This window comes from Ctenopharyngodon idella, chromosome 20, assembly GCF_019924925.1.
Source record: "Ctenopharyngodon idella isolate HZGC_01 chromosome 20, HZGC01, whole genome shotgun sequence".
NCBI lineage: Eukaryota > Metazoa > Chordata > Actinopteri > Cypriniformes > Xenocyprididae > Ctenopharyngodon > Ctenopharyngodon idella.
Genome location: NC_067239.1, coordinates 12885334 through 12906489, shown reverse-complemented (window position 1 = coordinate 12906489; position 21156 = coordinate 12885334). Strand labels below are relative to the sequence as shown.

At 35.5% G+C, this 21156-nt stretch overlaps 1 protein-coding gene across 9 annotated transcripts in view; it reads right to left on the bottom strand.

Annotated features, from left to right (window-relative positions):
- senp6a (SUMO specific peptidase 6a) overlaps positions 1–19719 on the bottom strand; it is a 40609-nt gene extending 20890 nt beyond the window's left edge. The window contains exons 1-10 of one of the 9 annotated variants that reach the window (XM_051875567.1): positions 19289–19719; positions 15232–15267; positions 14756–14884; positions 12291–12384; positions 10801–10864; positions 7774–7871; positions 7421–7570; positions 6891–6952; positions 3583–3671; positions 362–752 (exon numbers count right to left, since the gene is read on the bottom strand). In XM_051875567.1, the coding sequence (XP_051731527.1) occupies positions 362–752; positions 3583–3671; positions 6891–6952; positions 7421–7570; positions 7774–7871; positions 10801–10864; positions 12291–12384; positions 14756–14774 (967 nt within the window). In that variant the 5' untranslated portion in view covers positions 14775–14884; positions 15232–15267; positions 19289–19719. Of the gene's footprint in view, positions 1–361; positions 753–3582; positions 3672–6890; positions 6953–7420; positions 7571–7773; positions 7872–10800; positions 10865–12290; positions 12385–14755; positions 14885–15231; positions 15268–19288 lie in introns of those variants that run through there. The other 8 variants (XM_051875562.1, XM_051875563.1, XM_051875566.1 and 5 more) reach the window with 8 other exon arrangements.
- Between the last annotated feature and the right edge of the window lie 1437 nt (positions 19720–21156).

Genomic DNA, 21156 nt, shown 5'->3' with positions numbered 1-21156 from the left:
TTAAATGTGTTTTGTCTATAGAAATGTGTTATTCACTACTGTATAATGACTGGCAGTGGTTCTCATGCACAATGCACAGTGCGCAGATGCGATTAATTGATAATCAAATTTGTTTTTGAATATTTTCAGAATCTATTATCCATTAGTTGTTACAACCCTACTTATAATTTGGGTCTGTTCCTCACAAAGTTATCATGTCTTTATAAGACTTATGGACCACTTTTATGGTGCCTTTTTTTGGTCCTTTCTAACCTAAGCTAATCGAGCCAGCTAACCGAAAACAAACCAACGAATGTTTGAGATGATCATTTGTAGCATAATGTGATATGTGATGTAAGAGTTTGAAGTGTAGTGTACTTACTAGGGTCGTTTAATTCACATGGTTTGGTGACCTGCTGTTTCTTGCCTCCAGCTTGCTTGTGTCCATTACAAGCTGAGCTTCCAGAAGTGGCGACGGGTCTACCATTGTGCGGGAGGAGCATATTTCCATGGGTGATCCGCACCGATGGGTTTATTATAACGTCTAGCTGTTGAGAGCACCCCCCAGAGGTGGACTCATAAAAGCTGTTTATCTGAAGGTTGGGCAGCTGCGAGCGAACGGAAGGGCAAGGAGAAAGTGTTGATGTAACAGCAGAAAGGGGCAGAGTCTCAGCAGGTAGCATATATCCACAGCTGTCACATTTTACATGGTCCTCACTTGGCTGGCCACATTTACCACAAACTGTGAGGTAATCTTCAGGCTGAAGGGGCTGCTGGGTGTAGGAAGGCCGGAACAATCGTCAGACATCTTTTACATTTTTTAACATTACATGGTAACACTTTACAATAAGGTTCATTAAGTTAACATTAGTTAACTACATTAGTTAACATGAACTAATAATGAACTGCACTTATACAGCATTTATTAATCTTTGTTAATGTTCATTTCAACATTTACTAATACATTATTAAAATCTTGTTAACATCAGTTAATCCACTGTGAACTAACATTTGCAAACAATGAACAACTGTATTTTCATTAACTAACGTTAACAAAGATTAGTAAATACAGTAACAAATGTATTGCTCATGTTTAGTTCATGTTAGTAAATACATTAACTAATGTTTAACTAATGAACCTTATTGTAAAGTGTTACCCATTACACACTTAAAGGGTTAGTTCACCCAAAAATGAAATTTCTGTTATTAATTACTCACCCTCATCTTGTTCCAAACCCATAAAACCTTCGTTCATCTTTGGAATTCAAATTAAGATATTTCAGATGAAATCCAAGATTTTTTTTTTAATCCCCAATAGAAACGGTGAGTACTTAATGGCAGAAATTTCATTTTTGGGTGAACTAACCCTTTAAAGCAGCAGTGGGGATCGTTGATCCTAGAGGGCCATTGTCCTGCAGAGTTTAGCTCCAACCCTGATTAAACACACCTGAAGCTAATCAAGGTCTTCAGGATTACTAAAGTTACAGGCAGGTGAGTGTTTCTTTCAGGGTTGGAGCTAAGCTCTGTAGGACAATGGCCCTCCAGGATCAACGTTCCCCACCCCTGCTTTAAAGGGATAGTTCACCCAAAAATGAAAATTGTCATCAATTAATCACTCTTATGTTGTTCCAAACCCGTAAGACCTTCGTTCATTTCTTTAAGATATTTTTAATGAAATCTGAGAGATTTCTATCCCTGCATTGAAAGTCTATTCAACCAAAACTCTGACAGCACAGGGCTTCATGAAGGAATGCAGACTGGCTGTATGACATTCATTCAAGCAGAATTTCACAATGAACATCGCTGAACTCCAACATACAGGTTTGTCGGTGTTTTCAGATAATCAGTGCTTTTTGCAGCCCAGAGAGAGCATGTGCGCATGGTTGCCAGATTGAGAAGATTAAGTAAAACACTGGAATGTACCCTTTTAAGAGTAAAGCCCTGTCTGGGGGATTTAGGGGGCTTTCACACTGGGCTCGTTTGCTGCGGTACGAGCCCGGGTGCGATTGTTCCCAGTGCCCCCCGCAGCGTTGGTCTGGTTTCACACTCAAATTGATTCTATCGAATCCTGGTGCGCTTGCGTTCATCTTACGTCATCACAGACGTGCACGCCACTTGATAGAAAACAGAACACGGGTCAGCAAATTGTGTTTTTTATTAATTTGGGGCTATTGTGCGCAGCAGAGTAATGCTGGGTACACACTAAAAGATTTTTGAAAACTTTTAAGATTTTCAAAATGTGAGACCACAGACATGAGGACAAAAAATCCTAGATTTAACCGTTTTGCTCCTATAGTGTGTGGTGTGCTGTGATATGACAAACAGATTTTCAACCTGACTGTGAACACAGGAAATCTTGCAAAATCTCTCGGACTTCAGAATAAACATGACGGACGATAGGCAGAGAGAAATTGCGTCGATAGTGTTTGGAATGATTTTGCTACGTATTACAGCACACGTGTATAAACAATCGTGCTGTTGCCACAAATCGACAAGCTGATCCTCCATCTCTACTGTCCAAATCCATTTAACTTTGTGCTGCGCCATGACTTCATTTGTTATGCTTCTGTCAGCTCGCTTTCTGATTGGATATTGTTTCGTTTCACGTGACAATCTCCAAAACATGCGCACGTTTGTCCTCGGGGTTCCCCCACACATCAGGATTTCTGATTGTAAATATTCAAAATGTTGAATATTTACGATTCACGATCGGGGCGCCTCCGACGTTCTTCCGAGCAGATTCAGTCACTCTTAACTCACCTCACACCACAGGACAATCTGATAAAATAATCTGTAGAACCATCAAAATAATTGGGACATTACCTAGGATTGTCGAAAGGGAGAAATCGGCCCAAAATCAGCCCGATTATCTTGTAGTGTGTACCCAGCATAAATGACACTTGTGTTTACTGAACATGCGTCACATGTAGATGGTTTTCCACTGCTTGCAAACAGACTATTTTGAGGAGACAGCTGATTAACATTCATTTGTCGTTCTGATTGCACTCGCAAAGCGCGAATACACTGCAGGCTCACTCCTGCTCGAATCCAAGGTAAATCATCAACACTATCATCTCTTACATGTGTTTTATTTTAGTAAATATATTATAATCGGCTAAAACGCACGCGCAGGTTACTTTACTTCCTGAACAAGTGCGCACCCGAGTCCGTGTTGCTTTCATTTTCACACAAACCACGGCACAGTTCGAGTGCAACTGAACTCAGACCACCTCCTTCAGGAAGTCTCGGGTTCGGTACCCCAGTGCGCACCCGGGTTCGCATAACAGCTTTCACATCAGCGATTTTTCATGCGAACCGTGGCCTGTTTCAAGCTAAACTGCCAATGTGAAAGCCCCCTTAAACTCTTGACGAATCGATACAGAAGCAGAAATTGTTATCACGATTAAAATAAAATTAATCGTAAAAGCCTAAATGAAATCTGTTCATCATATAAAGCGTTTGGGTCTTATGGATTTGGAACAACATGCGGGTGAGTAATTGATGACTGAACTTTAATTTTTGGGTGAACCCAAGTCTTTAACTGAAAAACGTAATGAAAACAACAAAAATGCACATTTGACTTTTGAATTATCAAAGTCTCACCTCAACTGGTTTGCCCACAGGATCAGGATTATTGTTCATCATCCGCCGTTTCTGATGGACACGTCTCTTAACAGTGATGTCTTCTGAATCTAGTGATGTACAGCGGAACAACAGTCATGTATATCAATGTTGTATCACATGTTCTTTTAATCAAGTGTTTCTAAGAGCTCCAAAGATATCAAAGCATCTCCGACTAATCACTCTTAACTTCAAGTACACTGAAATCTACACTATTTAAGTTTGTTACTTGCAGAGGAACATTGTTTTGGTTATTACGTGAGTTGTGCTTTGGCTCTGCTATCCTGCACAGATGAATCTGTTAGCTTGAGGTGCATGCTGTGCTCATGGTTACAAATGATCACCTTATCGGTGCAAATGTCATGAACAACATCAAAACTCTCCTAATAATGAAAGACGGATATCTGAAAAAGGCAAGTATTTTATATGCCACTGTTGTTTTGACTTGTTAATGTTTTAAAATGGCGTTTTAAAGTTTGGCAACGCTGGCATTAGATATACAGTAATGATTACTATTAATAGCTGATAAAGGTGGAAATTATAACTTTGCAAGGCTATTTATAGGCAAATAAACCAAAGCAATAACTTGTTTAGAGAAGGGCATAGTTAACAAAAGCAATTAATGCACAGTAAATGTGATGCAAATGCTAACTATGTTGAGTTTTATTATGGGTACTCTTTCCCATTTTGCTTGCAAACACTTTCCAGTTTGAGGTTCAGCTGTGGTGGCTTCAAGAAGGGGCGTGTGATATTGACAAAAATTTTTTTATATTGTTATAAAATGTTTATGTTTATATCGCTCAATATTTTCTGGGATTTTCTCGATAACAATTAGATGATATTTTGCTGAGTGTGTTTATTGTGTTGGTACCTTTGGCAGGTTTAGGACTACCGTGGATAGCTGACTCCTAAGGTTTTTGATATTCTTCATATTCTGTGTGGTGGTCAGTTCGCAGCAGTGACAGAAATTATCTTTTCCAATAAGTTTAAATTGATTTTTTACCTTTCATAGGCATTTTTACCATTTTAAGGCCATTTTTAACCTATTTAAATGTATGCATTATCTTTTGTCAAATTCTTACATTTAATCAATAAATTTAATTAGAATAAGACACAATAGGGCTGTTACCAATCAAATGAAATCAGTATAAAACAAAATTAATCTTTGCAATGCAGAGGAAACACAGAAGCTGCATCTGAAGTGGCATTTAAATGCATTTACTGATTAATGCAGCTCAGACATGAATGCATTTAACCTGCAGTTACAAATGCATTAATAATATTTTGATGTTTTAAACAAAAAACGTTAATTACTGATATTTTGAAATCATTTAAAAAAAAGATACTTTAAATGTGAAATTAAAACTGCCTGTAGGTGGCAGCAAGTCACTGTTGAGTGAGTCAACAGATTTATTCAAAAGGCTGTCAGGAACAAAGCATTTGTCTTAATGGGTAAGTCATTGAATCATTCATTCAAACGATTCAGTCATTCAGTAATGAAACATCACGGTGTGTTGCTTATAGATGGAAATTAGTCCTGTGGCTTTGTTTGGAGTTATTTTTGATGGCGAAATAGTGCAAAAACAGGAAATATTGTGTCTAAAATGTAAGTCATTTAATATTACTTCTTGTTTACTGAACTCAAATCAAAAAAATAAATAAAAAAATCAAAATCACATTTGTAATCATGCTGATATTTGGAGCAAAACACTCCATGGAACAGCACTCCATGTGAAATTGATTAACTTTATGGATATAAATATAAAAGACAGGTATTTTGCCCCCTTATCTTGAATATTGGGGGCATTCTAAATGCATGTTAAAAGATTTAATCACCCAGTGAAAGCGTGCATTCTAAATGCGCAAGCGAACATTGTTAAAACAACAATCACAATATTATCATAGACGATATATATCGCACACCCCTAGCTTCAAGCTACTTCCAGTGCACATAGTAGTAGCCTGACCTTCTTTCCTTTATTTACGGATATGATGTGAACACGCACAGACGAATGATTCAAGTATGCACTTCAACTCTACAACCCTAAAATAATTACTGTATGCTGCCATAGTGATTAAGGAAAAGGCAAAACATGGTTTGGAAGATGGTTTTATGATTTGTTTATGATTTTTTTTTTTTTTTTTTTTTTCCACCAGGGCCAAGGGACAATCCACCAGCAGTTTTGCAGTGTTTGAGCGGGTTAATCATTCCATATCTATATTAATGCGCAGTTCATTAATATACCGATCGGAGATCACGCTGCGCATACACACAAGCATTCAGGAGCACAGAAACTTCTTGTCAATGCTATGCAATGATATTTATTAATAAAATAGCTTACAAAAATAATAGCTACAATAAAGAGGTAATATAGCTACAACAAAGAGGTAATATATCTGTTTTTGATGTAATTAAACTTGCAGCTTCAGTTCATTATAATTAAAGAGATGTTGCACAGACACAGATACTGCACATGCACAATCTCTCTCTGTCGCTAATTAAAGTAAATGCTATCTTTCCAAACTACTTCATCTCTGTGTCGGATTTAAAACATACAGAATGCTAGATCCTTTGCCAAAATAAAATATCGGGTGGCCTCCTCCGTTCATTCAAATCGAATCATGTCTTCTTATTTCTCCCGATATTCCAAAGCAACCGAAAATGATAGTAAAAGTTCAGAAGAGCAATTTTATCTTCTGCAAGAGCAAAACATTTGAGGTTGCATTGCCCAGGAAAGTGAAACTGAATTGCCGGTGTGTGCTCTATACAAATAAACTTCCTTACATTGCCTAATAAATACAAACTGTGATAAAATCAAATATGAGGAAAGAGGAAGACAGAAAAACAAGAGATAAGATATTTCTGAAGCCTAAGAACACATGGTGTGATCAGTAAAAGTCGCTAATAAACGCTTATATGGCTTAATCCAAATGTATGGGCTCACACGTACCCCTCATTCGGCAAGAATCCAAGTGTTTCCATATTCACAATTTTAGTTTCTAAACTGTTATTTCTTTTGCAAACAAAGCTTTGTACTTAACTTGTGTCCCAATATCCATGTAAAGTGCAACTTTTTTTTTTTTTTTTTTTTTTTTTGCATACCACCTTGTCTGGTATCGGTTGTCAAGCTCTCCGGCACAGCCCTATTTCACACTCCCTTCTAAATTTTGATGTGCCCTTTCCTTCAGTACCATCAGAAGAGTTACCTTTATGTGTCAGATGTTTTTACTTTGAATAAATTTTGAAAGTGAGAAAACTCATTGGTGCAGGACCCGCTCCATCTGCTCACCTGAAATCTTGGGACAGGTGAGAAGAATGTTCTCCAGCTCAACTCTTTGGATCAGATCAGGTCTGCGGGTGAGACACATTGGCAGACAACGTAAGAATTCTGAAATACAGCAGATCCACTTAAAAAACGTCACATTCTGGGTTCAGTTCAAATTAGGCTCCGTCAACATTATTTGTGAATATTTTGGTTTTTAAAATTGAGGGACAGACTATTTTCTGTAGTAATGACATGTAATGACAGTAATGTTTGTGACCTGCAACAAGCCACACAATGCATTTCACAACAGACATGGGGGAGAAGCTTTAGTAAAGGAAGGTCAAGTGTGCCTGATTTCAAAACCTGACAGATCAAAAACACAGAGGCTTATGTCTCGTATTGTTTTACCTTTGCACTTGAAAACAGCTTACTGTTAACTAAAATCAAGACAGTAGACTCCCAATGCTCATTTGTAGTAGAGCAGGTTATGACCTACTTGATGTCAAACATCGGCCACTTGTTATTCTGTAAGGTCAGTTGGTCCAGTGCCATACCTTTGCTCCAGCTTTCTGCTTGGAGCAGAGAACTGTGTGTGCTGGAAGAGCCGCCCCTGAACCACAACTCCTTGGGACGGAGCTGGGCTCATTATCAGATAGCTGGTTCGATTGAGGGGCGCAGACACACTCACTGAATGAGCTGCTTCACTGGGAGACCATGAACAACAACAAAGGGGATGAGTATAAATATCTGATGAAAATATTTAGAAAATATTGCAGAAAAAAAAAAAGACGTTGCAATGTAATACTAATCAATGGAAATATTAAATAACACTTTAAGCTATAATAATTATGAAATTACTCTTTTTCACCCATTTGCCCTGGGTGATAAATATATACAATTACAATACCTAAGCTTGCCAGTTCTGTTGAGTGGTCTTAATTGATTTGGACGCCGTTCATGAGTCTCCACAGACCCATTAGCACTGAAGCGCTTCATGGATGGAGTCTGCCAAAGATAGATCAGAGCACTCAGGTTATAAGGACATAGTTCAACATACCTGCAGACCAGCCCTAACAACCATCCAACGTGAGATCATTAACATGTAACTGACCACAAACTACACTATACGGCCAAAAGTATAATACCTTTCTAATTAACAGTTTGTTTATTCCAGGTATTTCTGGAAAGACCCCTCAAAGACAACACGTACATCCTACAATAACATTCTAGAAAACTGTATTTTTTTTTTACTTTGTTGCAAAAATTTGGGGAGGGTCCTTTTCTACTCCAGCATGACCATACACCTGTGCACAACGTGATTACGTCATCATACACTCACCCACCACCATGTTATATAGACATATGTAAATAAAGGACTACGTATCTCCATTGGGTCGCAAAACAACTTAAGTATTGTTGGATTATGCCTTACGAAAGTGTTATAAAAATAACATTTAATGGTGGACTGGATCCTGGAGGAAATATAACCACTTAATGTAATACAATTTATAATCTATGAAATCATGATATTATATTTTAGTCTTATGTTATGTTAACACATACACCTTTTTTAAGAATAAAAATATAAAAATTAGGTTGGACAATTTGCATAACCTAGATGTGTGAAAATATATCATCTATTTAGCTATATTATCTATTATATGTTCTTATATAATCTATTATAATATATTATAATTTACAACATAAATAGTATATCTATATATAGTAGGGGTGTAACGGTTCTCGGTACAAAAAAAAAAAAAAATTGCATGGGAATTAACGGGAATATATGGGAATTAATGGGTATTTACGGGAATTAAAGAGAACTGGAAATTTGCAAAATTGCAGGTTAGCCTATAACAGTGAACTCAAAGGATTAGTTCACTTGTGAATTAAAATTTACTGATAATTTACTCACCCCCATGTCATCCAAGATGTTCATGTCTTTCTTTCTTCAGTTGAAAAGAAATTAAGGAAATTTGAGGAAAACATTCCAGGATTTTTCTACATATAGAGAACTACACGATGCCAGCCGAGGAATAAGGGTCTTATCTAGCGAAACATTCATTATATTCATAAAAAAATAATAATAATACTTTAACAACAAATGCTCATCTTGCACTGCTCTGCGATCCGCCACACATGACATAATCACGTTAGAAAGGTCACGGTTAAAAAGTATATACATTTTTATTTTGTTTTTAGAAAATCAATGATCGTTTTGCTAGACAAGACCTTTATTCCTTGTCTGGGATCGTGTAGAGCCCTTCGAAGCTGCACTGAAACTGCAATTTGGACCTTCCATCCATTGTACCCCACTGAAGTCAACTATATTTAGAAAAATCATGGAATGTTTTCCTCATAAACCTTAATTTCTTTTCAACTGAAGAAAGAAAGACATGAACATCTTGGATGACATAGGGGTGAGTAAATTATCAGGAAATTTTAATTCTGAAGTGAACTAATCCTTTAAATGTTGTTGAAATCTTGCAGCATAATCTTGGTTAAAACAACCAGATTTAATGCAAATTCAGGTGAATTTCTACTATGCACATGCACACAGCACACTACTTTACAAACATTGAGTGGCAACCTAACATAGTACCAAAAAAAAAAAGCAAACAAAATGTCTTAAAATCAAACATTTCAATGTATTCATTTAATATTATTTATTTTATTTTAAAGAGGCTTATACCTTCCCCAACTTCCTAGGTTATCTATGAAAGCCGACATGTCGTTGAATCGCGTTCAGTCACTGTTTTGGCTGAGACTCGCATACATCACAAGCACTAAGTTGCCGGCTGCAGTTCACTTAACAGCCACTGCTGTTGCTAAAAACAAGGGTTTCTGAATTCTATTTGTAGCCCCTTTAAAATTAAATTTATATACTCTACTGTTAAAAAGTTTGGGGATATTGATTTTTTATTTCAAGAACTTTACAGAAAAAAAAAATCCTGGAAAAAATTACACTATTCTAATAATTCAGTGGATATATATATATATATATATATATATATATATATATAAATTTATTTATTAGGGATGCACCGATACCATTTTTTAAGGACCGAGTACCGATACTTTTTTCTAGTACTCGCCGATACCGATTAATTTCTCTCTCTCTCTCTCTTTTTTTTTTTTTTCTTTTTGATGTTGCAGTTTTCCAAGCACAACACAGTGAGACTAATGAATGTAGGACAGCTTCTTTATTATTACTCTAATGAAAAAAGTAATAATTTTTATGTGCTTGTCACAAACTTAAAGAACAAAAATTTCACAGTGTCCAATAACCTTCAAAGGGCATAATTACCAAGACCAGACCTTATTTCAGGCGATTTAGCAAAAACCCATTCAAAAAATCCATTGACTTCGGGACGATGGAACGGAACTTGCTTCCGGGTTTTGCCTACAAAAACACGTCATCCCTGAGGTACTCTATTTAATCATATTACTATTGTCTGCATTAATAAGTGCAGTTACTAATAATATTACATGTTTATTTATTGGAAATTTGACAGTAAAGCACTGAGCTTGAATTAAGATGCAGATAAAATTAACTTATTAACAGTAACGTGCAAAAACAAATTTTGTAGGGAAAAATGTAAATATTTTACTCGAAATGTACCATACTGAACTGACCGACAGCTTCAGTGATTATAAAAGGTGCACTCTTTACTTGTTTTCTGTGTTAGTCACAATTTGAAGAAGTTTTTTTTTTACTTTTTCATATATTAGGGAGTCAATAAATGCTCCTCTGCCGCCATCTAGTGGTAATTTTTATGTCTTTTTTAGGTGTTTGTTTGCCTAGAAGTGTTAGTTTTCCTTTATCTTTAAAAATTACAATAAAACTGGATAATATTTAGAGCTTTGAAGTGCAGGAAAACGTGTGAAGCACTTTAAAAAGTCCTTGAAAAATGCTTGAAAGACTTGATACCTTGATTCCCTCAGGTGAAAGCTCCTGCTGGCCACTCACTCGCTCCATGGTCACAAGGGTGGCACTAGTGGACAACGAGAGAGAGAGAGAGAGAGACTTAGGATGTTTTCACACTTGGCTTGATTAATTGGTACGAAGTGTTTGATTCTTAAGACCCTGATACACTTCAAGTTCAATCGAAGAACAAACTGGTGTGACAATGTTGAACAAAATCAGGCCAAAACGTTTGAAGTAGAGTTGGAAACATCTTGCCAAAGCAAACTTTCTAGAAAAATTTGCTCCGGCTAGTAAACAAACTTTTTTTTTGGTTTTGTTCAAAATTACATCACACCAGTTTGCTCTTCACTGGAAATATATTAGGGCCTTAAGCGAAGATTTGAGTACATCAGGGCCTTAATCGCCTACACCACCAGTCTCCTTTCACTTATTTTCATACCCTATAAGAGATAAGAGGAATATTTCAATTTCAAGGCTTTATGGGAAGTTGTTGTGAAGCAGAGTAGTACAAGTGTGGTCAGACGAAGCATATAAACATAAGCAACTAAGATTACTCAGTAAATAAACCCTGCTCATTTACATTATCATTACTTCATCTCCTGCTTTCTGCGCATCTCTGGCTTTCTCAGTCAACCTCTTGGCTGATAGAAGATTGTTAATACAGTTTTGGGTACCACACAAAACACTGATTTTGGGTACCATACAAGACTCACTGTTGACAGGTTTTGGATACCAGACAAAATGGATATCTTCTGACAAGATCCGGAGTTGGATCTACTATTTCTGACATGGAGACTCAATGTTACAGGTTCGCTGATGTACACCTGACTTCATAAAATTAGGCCTACTTTCACAAAAACTGAACTCTGGAATCAAAAAGATTCAGTTCTAGTGTGAAAACTGAGAGAATGAGAGATAAACCAGCCTGCTCTTTTCCATACAATGAAAGCAAAGAATGACGTGGGGTTGTGGGGGGAAAAAAAGGTACAAAAAGAGGTACCATAAAATTTGTCCATATACCTAATGCACTATATTCCAAGTCTATTTCAAGTCATGTTTTTAATCATAAGTATTTGTCTTTTTTAGAGCTTTTACGGCCTCTAGTCATGGTATGCTCTCATTGTTATTAGAGGAGGACCTTAGACATTCTACTAAATATTTCCTTTTGGAAGACTGTGCTGATGACAAAAGTGGCATCACGTGTACTTGTCCGCGAGCCATAGCAGAAAACAAGTGAAGCACACTTTCAGCACAACACATTTGATGGTAGTTTTTCTCCAACACAGCAGACCACTATGCATATAATTGTAGCAAAATTTGTGATAATTTAAGTATGTGGGGTCTTCCATTTTTTATGTCTTCTCTTTGGCCTTGATGTTTTTCTGTGTACCACAGTAATAACGTTTGACTCAAAGCAGCTTTAATCATGCAGGAAGCGTTCATGCAGAGATGCTTGAGTGGGCTGTAAGCTGCTCTGTGCTGAATGACCTTACTCATGTCTGCTGTCGTCTTCACTATCATCTGAGAGAGAACACCTCCAGGACTGCTTAAAGCCTCCATCTCGCCTGTCCTCACTTTTATCCAGGGCTATCAAACACATGAGAACAACGTATCAGAGCACAGCCATACAACAAATTATATCATAAGGAATCAATTTCTCTTGATCTCTTTTCCTTGAGTTGAAGAAATAAAAATAAGAAGTATCAGGGTCATAGGCAGGGTTTTATAATCAGAGGTCCCAAATAGGACGTAGCGTAGTGTAGTACGTCATGGCATATTGTAATACCAGTAGTACGTTGCATAAGTTACGCTTCAGATGCAAGTAGAATGACCAGAAGCTAGTTATTTTACTTTATAATGTGTTAAATATGGATATTTTTCTTACACAAATGCATCGCTTTGCTTTAGAAGGCCTTTATTAACCCCTCGAAGCCGTGTGGAGTACGTTTATGATGGATGGATGCACTTTTTTGAGCTTCAAACAGGTGGTTTCAGTGCACTGCCATTATAAAGCTTGGGAGCATCAGGGTGTTTATTAATATAACTCTGATTGTATTCGTCTGAAAAAGAAAGTCAAATACACCTAGGATGGCTTGAGAGTGAGATATTGGGGTAATTTTTTATTTTAAAGTGAACTAATCCTTTAAGGCTACCACGAAAGCTAGGTAACTAAGTTTATTATATTCATTCACAATATGTACATCATCATTATTAATGAAATAATTTGTTAATGTTTCTTGTCCCCTCACATTGTTACTTATAATTAAATTACATGAATCATGTCAATTATATGCCTAATTTAAATTCAAAATGGTGAATTAGACAAAAGTTCATTAGTTTGCCTGATTAGTCTATTTTTGTCTGTCGTTTAACATTTCTATCCTAAAACAGCTGTCAAATATAAAATGTTTAGTTTAGCTACTTAGCTACTAATCTCACACTTTATGACTGTTTACTGAAGCCTCAAGTTGCGCGCTCGAAGTCGCGCTCAGCAGCTTCTGTGAACATAAAGCCCGCCTACTTTGATTCAACTGATCATCTCAAATATTTTGACATTGACGAGGCAATTATTTCACAACCTTCATTATATACACCTCTGAAAAATACCGAGGTCCGAACCTTATAGCTGGCTACGGCCATAGTAAGTATATATCAACTTTCAGAGCTCCAACATGCATTTATTGAGATGCAATGAGCTGCAACTTGGTGATCAGAATCGATAATCGATTAGTTGGCCGATTATTTTTTCGATTAATTGATTAATCGGATAAAAATTCAAATTTTATTTATTTTTATTTTATTGACAAAAAACACTATTGAACATCCTGCCCAATGTACTTCGAACAAATGTGCCAAATGAATGCTATGAAAACATTCAGTGTTTAATTTATTAGACTACCTGTCATAATAAAGAGAGAAAACAAATATTTTAGGAATCTTTCAAAAAACTTGTTTAAAGCTAAAAGTGGTATTGCCATTTATTAGGAAAATAACAAACTGAAACAACTAAATAGTTTCTAAATAATATTCACACATAATATCCAAAAAAAACTTAATCTCTGTTGTTATTGACTGTAATTGGGCATCTAAAAAAAAACAACAACTATAAAGTGCGTTACTTTTTTGTGCCTTTCTTGTAAAACAGTAAAATCAAAACTTCATGCATAACAACAATTATATATATATTATATTGTAGCATTAGAAATACTGCTGTAACCAAAAAGCTTACACATACTGGTGGATTAACCATTACAGAAACATGTAAAATGATTTTAGTAATCAGTACTGTATTGATAGTTTAGGACAGCTGTGGCACAAACCTTACATTGGGTGGCAGATGTCTAATAACTTTAAGCACTGTATAGTGAATATAGTGTAAATCTCTACTCTACATTAAAAATGAAGACAGTAATAAAGATAATAAAGAAAAACACAAACTCAGTGTTAACCAACAGGCAAGATAAATGTTCTGCAGGAACACACACATTCACTTCGGACACAATCACCTCTTACTGTCATTTCTTTATCCTGTAAATAGGCTATAAGAAATGTCTTGCATTTATATTCAATTAGTTCTCCCTTTACAGGACTGCTATCATAAAATACTTAAATGACATGTTGATTTTTAAATCTAAATTTAACTTTAAACAACAGATATTTCAGCAAAATTAATTTTTTGCGCTGAATATTAATTGTCTCCCTCTCTCCCGCGCCGGCGCTCATTCAGTAAAGTTTGAAGTTTAACGCAGACTGTCAGGACGAGCCTTCATGCAAAATGTAAATGCTCACTGAATTTGTAATATTTACAGATAAGGATATAGACGTAAAATAAACGTTTTGCGGTGAGGACGCACATGCATCTGTCAAAGCGCCTGACAGGGCAAGCTATTACGCTAATGCATTAGCTTGAAACTTAAAATAAAGAATTATCATGTTTTGGGCAGTTTTGATCACGTACCTTTCCCGCAGCTGCTCATTCTGTTTCCTCCACTAGTTTTAGATGCATTTTGTCCATAGAAGTGCGTTATTCAGGGCTGTAATTTGACGCGACTGGCAGAAGTCTTCCGTGCACGGTGGGCAGACCCAACTAATCGATAATAAGAAACGTTGTTACTTATTTTCATTATCGATTATTATCGATTTTATGGAATAGCTGTTGCAGCCTTAGTGATCAGCAACTTGGCTCACCCAGTAACAGTTAAACTACCACTAAAAAGCTTGTAACGAGACTTTTATTCACTAATGATGCATTAAATTGATCAATATGTAAAGACATTTATGTTACAAGCTATAACATACATACTGAATTCATCAATGAATCTCCACAATGACAGCAGTGCTGATCTTGTGCTTCTACCAGTCAATTTTCTTTTAAGATACTAAAGGAATAGTTCAGCCAAAAATAAAAAAAAAATTGTGTCATCATTTACTCACCCTCATGTTGTTCCAAACTGTACGACTGACTTACTTCTGTAGAACACAAAGGAAGATATTTTGAAGAATGGTGGTAACCAAACAGTTTTGGTTACAATTGACTTCAATAATATGGACAAAAAAAAGACAATTCTCAAAATATCTTCTACTAGCATGTTCCACAGAAGTAAGCAAGCCATACAGATTTGAATCGACAAGAGGGTAGGGATGGGTATCGTTTGAATTTTAGCAATTCCGATTCCTATTCGAATTCTGCTTATCGATTCTGATTCTTATCAGTACGATTCCAATATGGTTATAAAAAAAAAAAAAAAAAAATGAAGTCAAGCATTTAGATATCAAACATATTTATTCTATCTTTTTGCAAAACATTCTGTTGCAACTGAATAACGAACAAAAATCAGCAACCTAAAGAAAAACTAATAAACTAGACTAATATATATCAAATATTATTAAAGACAAGCATACAGTTAGTAATACAATAAGAACAAATAAATGCAACTGAATAAAGTTCGGAAATTGAAATCAAATGTAAAATAACACTGCATTGTTTTCTTTTTATAAAAAAATAGATTAATGCTTATTAAAGTTACAATAGTTGAGTGAGTTTTCTCAACTGTTTATGTTCACTTAAGACATAAACTGTGTTTACGAGGATATTTTGACAATTGTGTGTGTATTTGTCTGTTTAAGTGCAAAATGACGCAAAAGAGAACTCAATTCAGTATTCGTGCACTATATGAGAGGCGGATTTTTGTGCCCACTCTGCATGTGCCCAGCACAGAAAACACTGTGCACTGCAAGTGCCGAATTGAGTTCTTTCATGTCTACTTGCGCTTAAATGGTTTAAAACCACATTAAATGCGCACACAGGAATCGATAAGCGGAATCAAAATTGTAATTTTATAACAAGTATCCGATTCCTGACCCTACATGAGAGTGAATAAATGACAGAATTTTCAGTTTTGAGTGAACTACTGCTTAAAGGTTAAGTTTTCTCCCATGCTTTCATCAGCACTGCAGGTATGACTGAAAACTTTGATTCATTCATTCGTATAATAAACTGCCATCAATCTTTTTCCCCATCATATCCTCCGCATTCGCCAGAGCCAGGTGGGTTTTTTTTTTTGGGTTTTTTTTTAAAAGGCCAGCAGCATCTCAGACTCTTCTCTTTAACACTTCTGATGAAATTGGTGTGTTCTGTTTCTCAAACTAGAGACTGTGATGTATTTGTCCTTCTGTTGTTGAACATGTCATACAATAAGCTAGGCCTGTCACAATAACTACTTTTTGTTGGGAGATATATTGTCCCAGACATAATTGCGATATCATTTAAAGACCATTTTATGCCACTGAATATATAATCCAGTGCTTCCCACACATAGACTTTACTTGGGCAGACCACCCAGGAATATTAACAGCCGCCCAAGCATATTTGGAAACACATTTTTGCTTTCATTATTTTTATCCTCTTATACTTTTTTTATCCGCCTGAGATAATGAAATCATCCACGATCGAATAACTAGCGTAAAATCTCCCCTCGCCCTACGCGTTTTGTACCTGACATTCCCACGTGCGCTGCAGAGACGCAGTGGATATTTCACAAAGGCGGCGCTGCTGCGCGTTCAACAGCGCTTCAGACTGCTTCAAAGTGATTCCCAATCAATGAATAGAGCACATTTATGCCAAGCGATTACTAATGAACTCGAGTTAATGAATTATTGCAATGTCTACTTTATGGCCTTTACATAATATGTTTTAGAGACAGTTGAAGGAATGCATATTGTATCTCTCTCATCTGAAGAATCAGCCCACAAAAGTATAGGCATTTAAAAATAAGAATCCGGGATTGTTTATAATTAAAAGTCACACGATAAGTTTTTTTTTTCTTCTGGGCATTATTGGTATTTTGGTTACACAATAAATTGTATTTAAATTCATTTCCATTAATTCATAGTAAACTATTGTAGTATCTGGCTGGGATGCTCCCCCACAGGAAGAAAAGACTAAGAACATTTGACACATATTATTCAATATAGATTTTACTAGTATCAGTAAAATCTGTGTCCCATTCACTGAGAGAGACACTTTATGACAAAACAAGTAGAACTCTGTCATTTAAATGCTGTAATTTTGCATTTTGCTGTAATTTACAATGCATAATATTAGTATGTAATTAAATGTAATAGTATGTAATTAGAATTTCAAAAAAAAAATAAAAAATAAAAGAAGGATTTTCCACCCGGCTACCACCACAGGTATATTTCAAACCTGTGGGAAGCACTGTATAATCACATGTACTTTTGTACTGCACGCATTTGAACTACTTCCGACAACAGGACAAATGGATTTGGCATGTTCACTTTGACAGCCTTAAGCCGTTGCATCATGTCAGCCGACACAGTGTTAGACACTGTCACTGTGAGAAAGCTGCACCTCAGCTCAGACAGCACACAAATACTGAATTGAGTTTTATTTCATGTCTTCTTGCACTTCAACGGACATATTCACACAAAGCCACAGTATCCTAATAATAAAAGTCAGTTATGTGAGCAGCACAACGCATGCTGACGCAGGAGCCGGCCAATAAGGAGTCGGCGTTCGAACGTGGAACATGTAAGCCTGCACTGCGTCAACTGCTCAAATTGTTAATTAAAGCCATTATTTTTGTTTTGTTTTTGCGCACAAAAAGTATTCTCGCCGCTTCATAACATAAGGTTGAACCACTGTATTCACACTGCCTAAGATGTCTTTACTACTTCTCTGGACCTTGAATGTGGTAATTTCATTGCTTTCTATGGGAGATAAAAAACCTCTTAGATTACATCAAAAATATCTTAATTTGTGTTCCGAAGATGAACGAAGGTCTAGCGGGTTTGGAACGACATAAGGGTGAGTAATTAATGACAGAAATATAATTTTTGGGTGAACTAACCCTTTAATATTATACAGCAGATTGTTTTATAAATCATCATATTGTGATGGCAAACTCACAGCTCATGTGTCATGTTGTTTCTCTTTTTACAAGTGAAAAGGGTGTTTACAAATCTGCCTTTAAGGCAAAAACATTTTTACTCAAGAAAAAAGTGTCTGCATCAGGCAAGAAAAAAAAAAGGCAAGCCAAAATAGTTCAGGTTCTGAGAACAACTTTTCTAAATTTTTAACTTTCCATTAAACTCAGCACAGACCTTCAGCTTGTTACAGATGTGTTTAACTAAAATTTTTACAGATGTGTTCTATAACCTGTCCTAAAGAGAACATCTTTATACTTTTTTAAACTCAAGTTGTGAAATGCAGGAACCTTTAAATCTCCTGACATTTTTTTTATTTCCATGTTCATCTTCTGTCTGTCTATCTATCTATCTATCTATCTATCTATCTATCAATAAAACCTTTAAAAGCATTTTAAGTGCAAGTGTAGTCAACATAAATGTGTAAACATTGAATTAATGTCTTTTATGTATTTTGAAGGCAATATGTTAATACTGATGACAGCATAATATATTATTTTCTAGTCATTCGTATAAAAGAGGAAAATGATATTCTAAGGTATACTGTACACAATGTAACACTGTATGAGGTTGAAGGGCCCACGCTAAACACTGAGAAACATGGCTAAAACATCTAAAGACAGCGGTAATGAATTGAAATAGATAAAGTATTGTGTATTTTGATGCAAGGCAGAAAAATTGCATTTAGTGTGTTTTAATTTCATTTTTTAATTCAATGGTTTCGGAGGTTTGTTTATATCGTCTCAGCATCAGAGGCCTCAGTGTGTTTTAGCATCCATACACTGAAACAGGCGCTTAAACAAGAGAGCAGACCTGCAAACTGCACATATGTAATACAATGCACTTTAATTTAAGTATATTTGTTGTTTAATCAACTCAGATGTGAATATTTTTTTCTGTGTGAAGAATGGAGCTGCTTGGTTAGCACGTGAGCTAACGCACAAGCGGTGAAACCTGACGGATAATATTCACATTTATGCACGAACACAAGAAAAACAGCTCATTAAAACATAATTAATACAAATACATAAATCTCTTATCTTACCTTCAATAAATAGACTCTTTTTATGATTCATTTTTGTCCATCTCTTCAAACGTGTTTAATCTCGCGCACTGCACTCAAGCGACTTCTGTCACTCCAACACTTAAAACAGTTCAATATTTTACATTTGATTTCATGCGTTCACAACCCAATCTGACTCAAATTCAATATACGTCAAATTATGTCGCTTTGTGTTTTTCAGTCCACCTTCAGTCCAAATGAGCAGAAATCCAGCTGAAAACAGGATCAGAGTGAAAAATATCCGTCTTACTGCGGTGATAAAAGCTTATTAAGGTAATTAACCGACCAGTGTGGGAGATTAAAATGCATTTAGGAAAATTTTAGATTTTAAGACATTTTTGTGAAACTCTGAGCGGTTAAAAGTGCATTATTCTGCAGCACGAAGCGCTATTGAGTCACTTCCGCCAAGACTTTTGTGCAATATCAGTAAAACGTCGTATATGTGGTTAAGATAGCTCGTCATATTCTCAGTAATGCTAGTGCTTTAGTATATTTTTCTTAAATATTAATAATTATCTATAATATAAACATCATGTTGGAACAGCCATAACATTTGTTTACTTAACTCATAATTGTCATATGATAAAAGATTAAAATCCTAATATCTGAAATTTTAAGGGCCATAGGGCATTTGTTGTTGTAAAAACTGTAAATAATAACACTATAAATGTTGATGTCCATGCATAATGTTTGGGATAGCTATATTATATGTAAGTAAACATTTCAAAACAATAAAACTGAAAACTTTAAAAGTCAAAGTTACAGAGTAGAGTAGGGGTGCGCAATTCAATATCCACTTTCCAGCACAGTTTAGCTTCCAACTCTAATCAACCCTGGAGAAGGTAATCAAACAGAGATTAGACACACATTGCACAACATCAGAGCTCCAGTTTCACAAGAATTTTTCTGTCATAAATGTCAGTCACAATTCTCAAACATTACATTATATTACAGTAACTGTCAAAAAATAGAAATTAACAAGGTTATAGAGAATACTATAGCTATAAAGTGTGAATGGATGCATACAGTATTTCTGTGTACATTGGCAAACTCCTGTCTCACATGCCATTTAGAAAGGATGACAAAATTAGAATGCAGCACTTACAAACACTAATTGTTTTAAATATTAATTTTAAAAATATTTAAAAAAAAAAAAAAAAATACTGTACAAATATTACACACTGGAAACTAAAAAAACATTAACGTGTCAAACAGTATCGTTATTTGAAATTGAAAAGTAAAAAAAGTGCTTTTATGACAAGATTAGTTAATAAAATGGGACAAATGAGTGTGTTTTTACACTCATTAAGCAAATGATGCAATCTTGCTTCCTCCATTTCACATAAATACACACAAAGTAAATTGGATACATCAACTAACAATTAATTGGCAGATATTATGCAGTACTCTAATAAGAATTACAACAAGATACAGATAACATCAAATATTTAAATTCTCAAACACTTCTCTAATTTCACCCAAAGGAGCTGCCAACTAATATGTTCAGATGCAACTTCTTCCTTTAGTTCAACCATTGCAGAACTGGATTGTGGGATGTCTTAAGCCCTATTCAGGCGGGATTAGTTTTACAAGGGTAGATGGAGTAATGTAATTTTACCACAGGACGTCTGTAATATTAATGGCCAATTTGCACAGGATAAGAAATCTCAATAAAACTATCAGAAGTGGGAGGGGTAACTCGATTTACACACCGCCATCACCTCCCTATCGTCATGTGCATATTACATTCTCCCTGATATCATTATTGCATCATTATTATTATATTATTATAACTAAATAAATTAAATTATATTATAATTAAATTAATTAAATTCTGATTGGATTCTGTT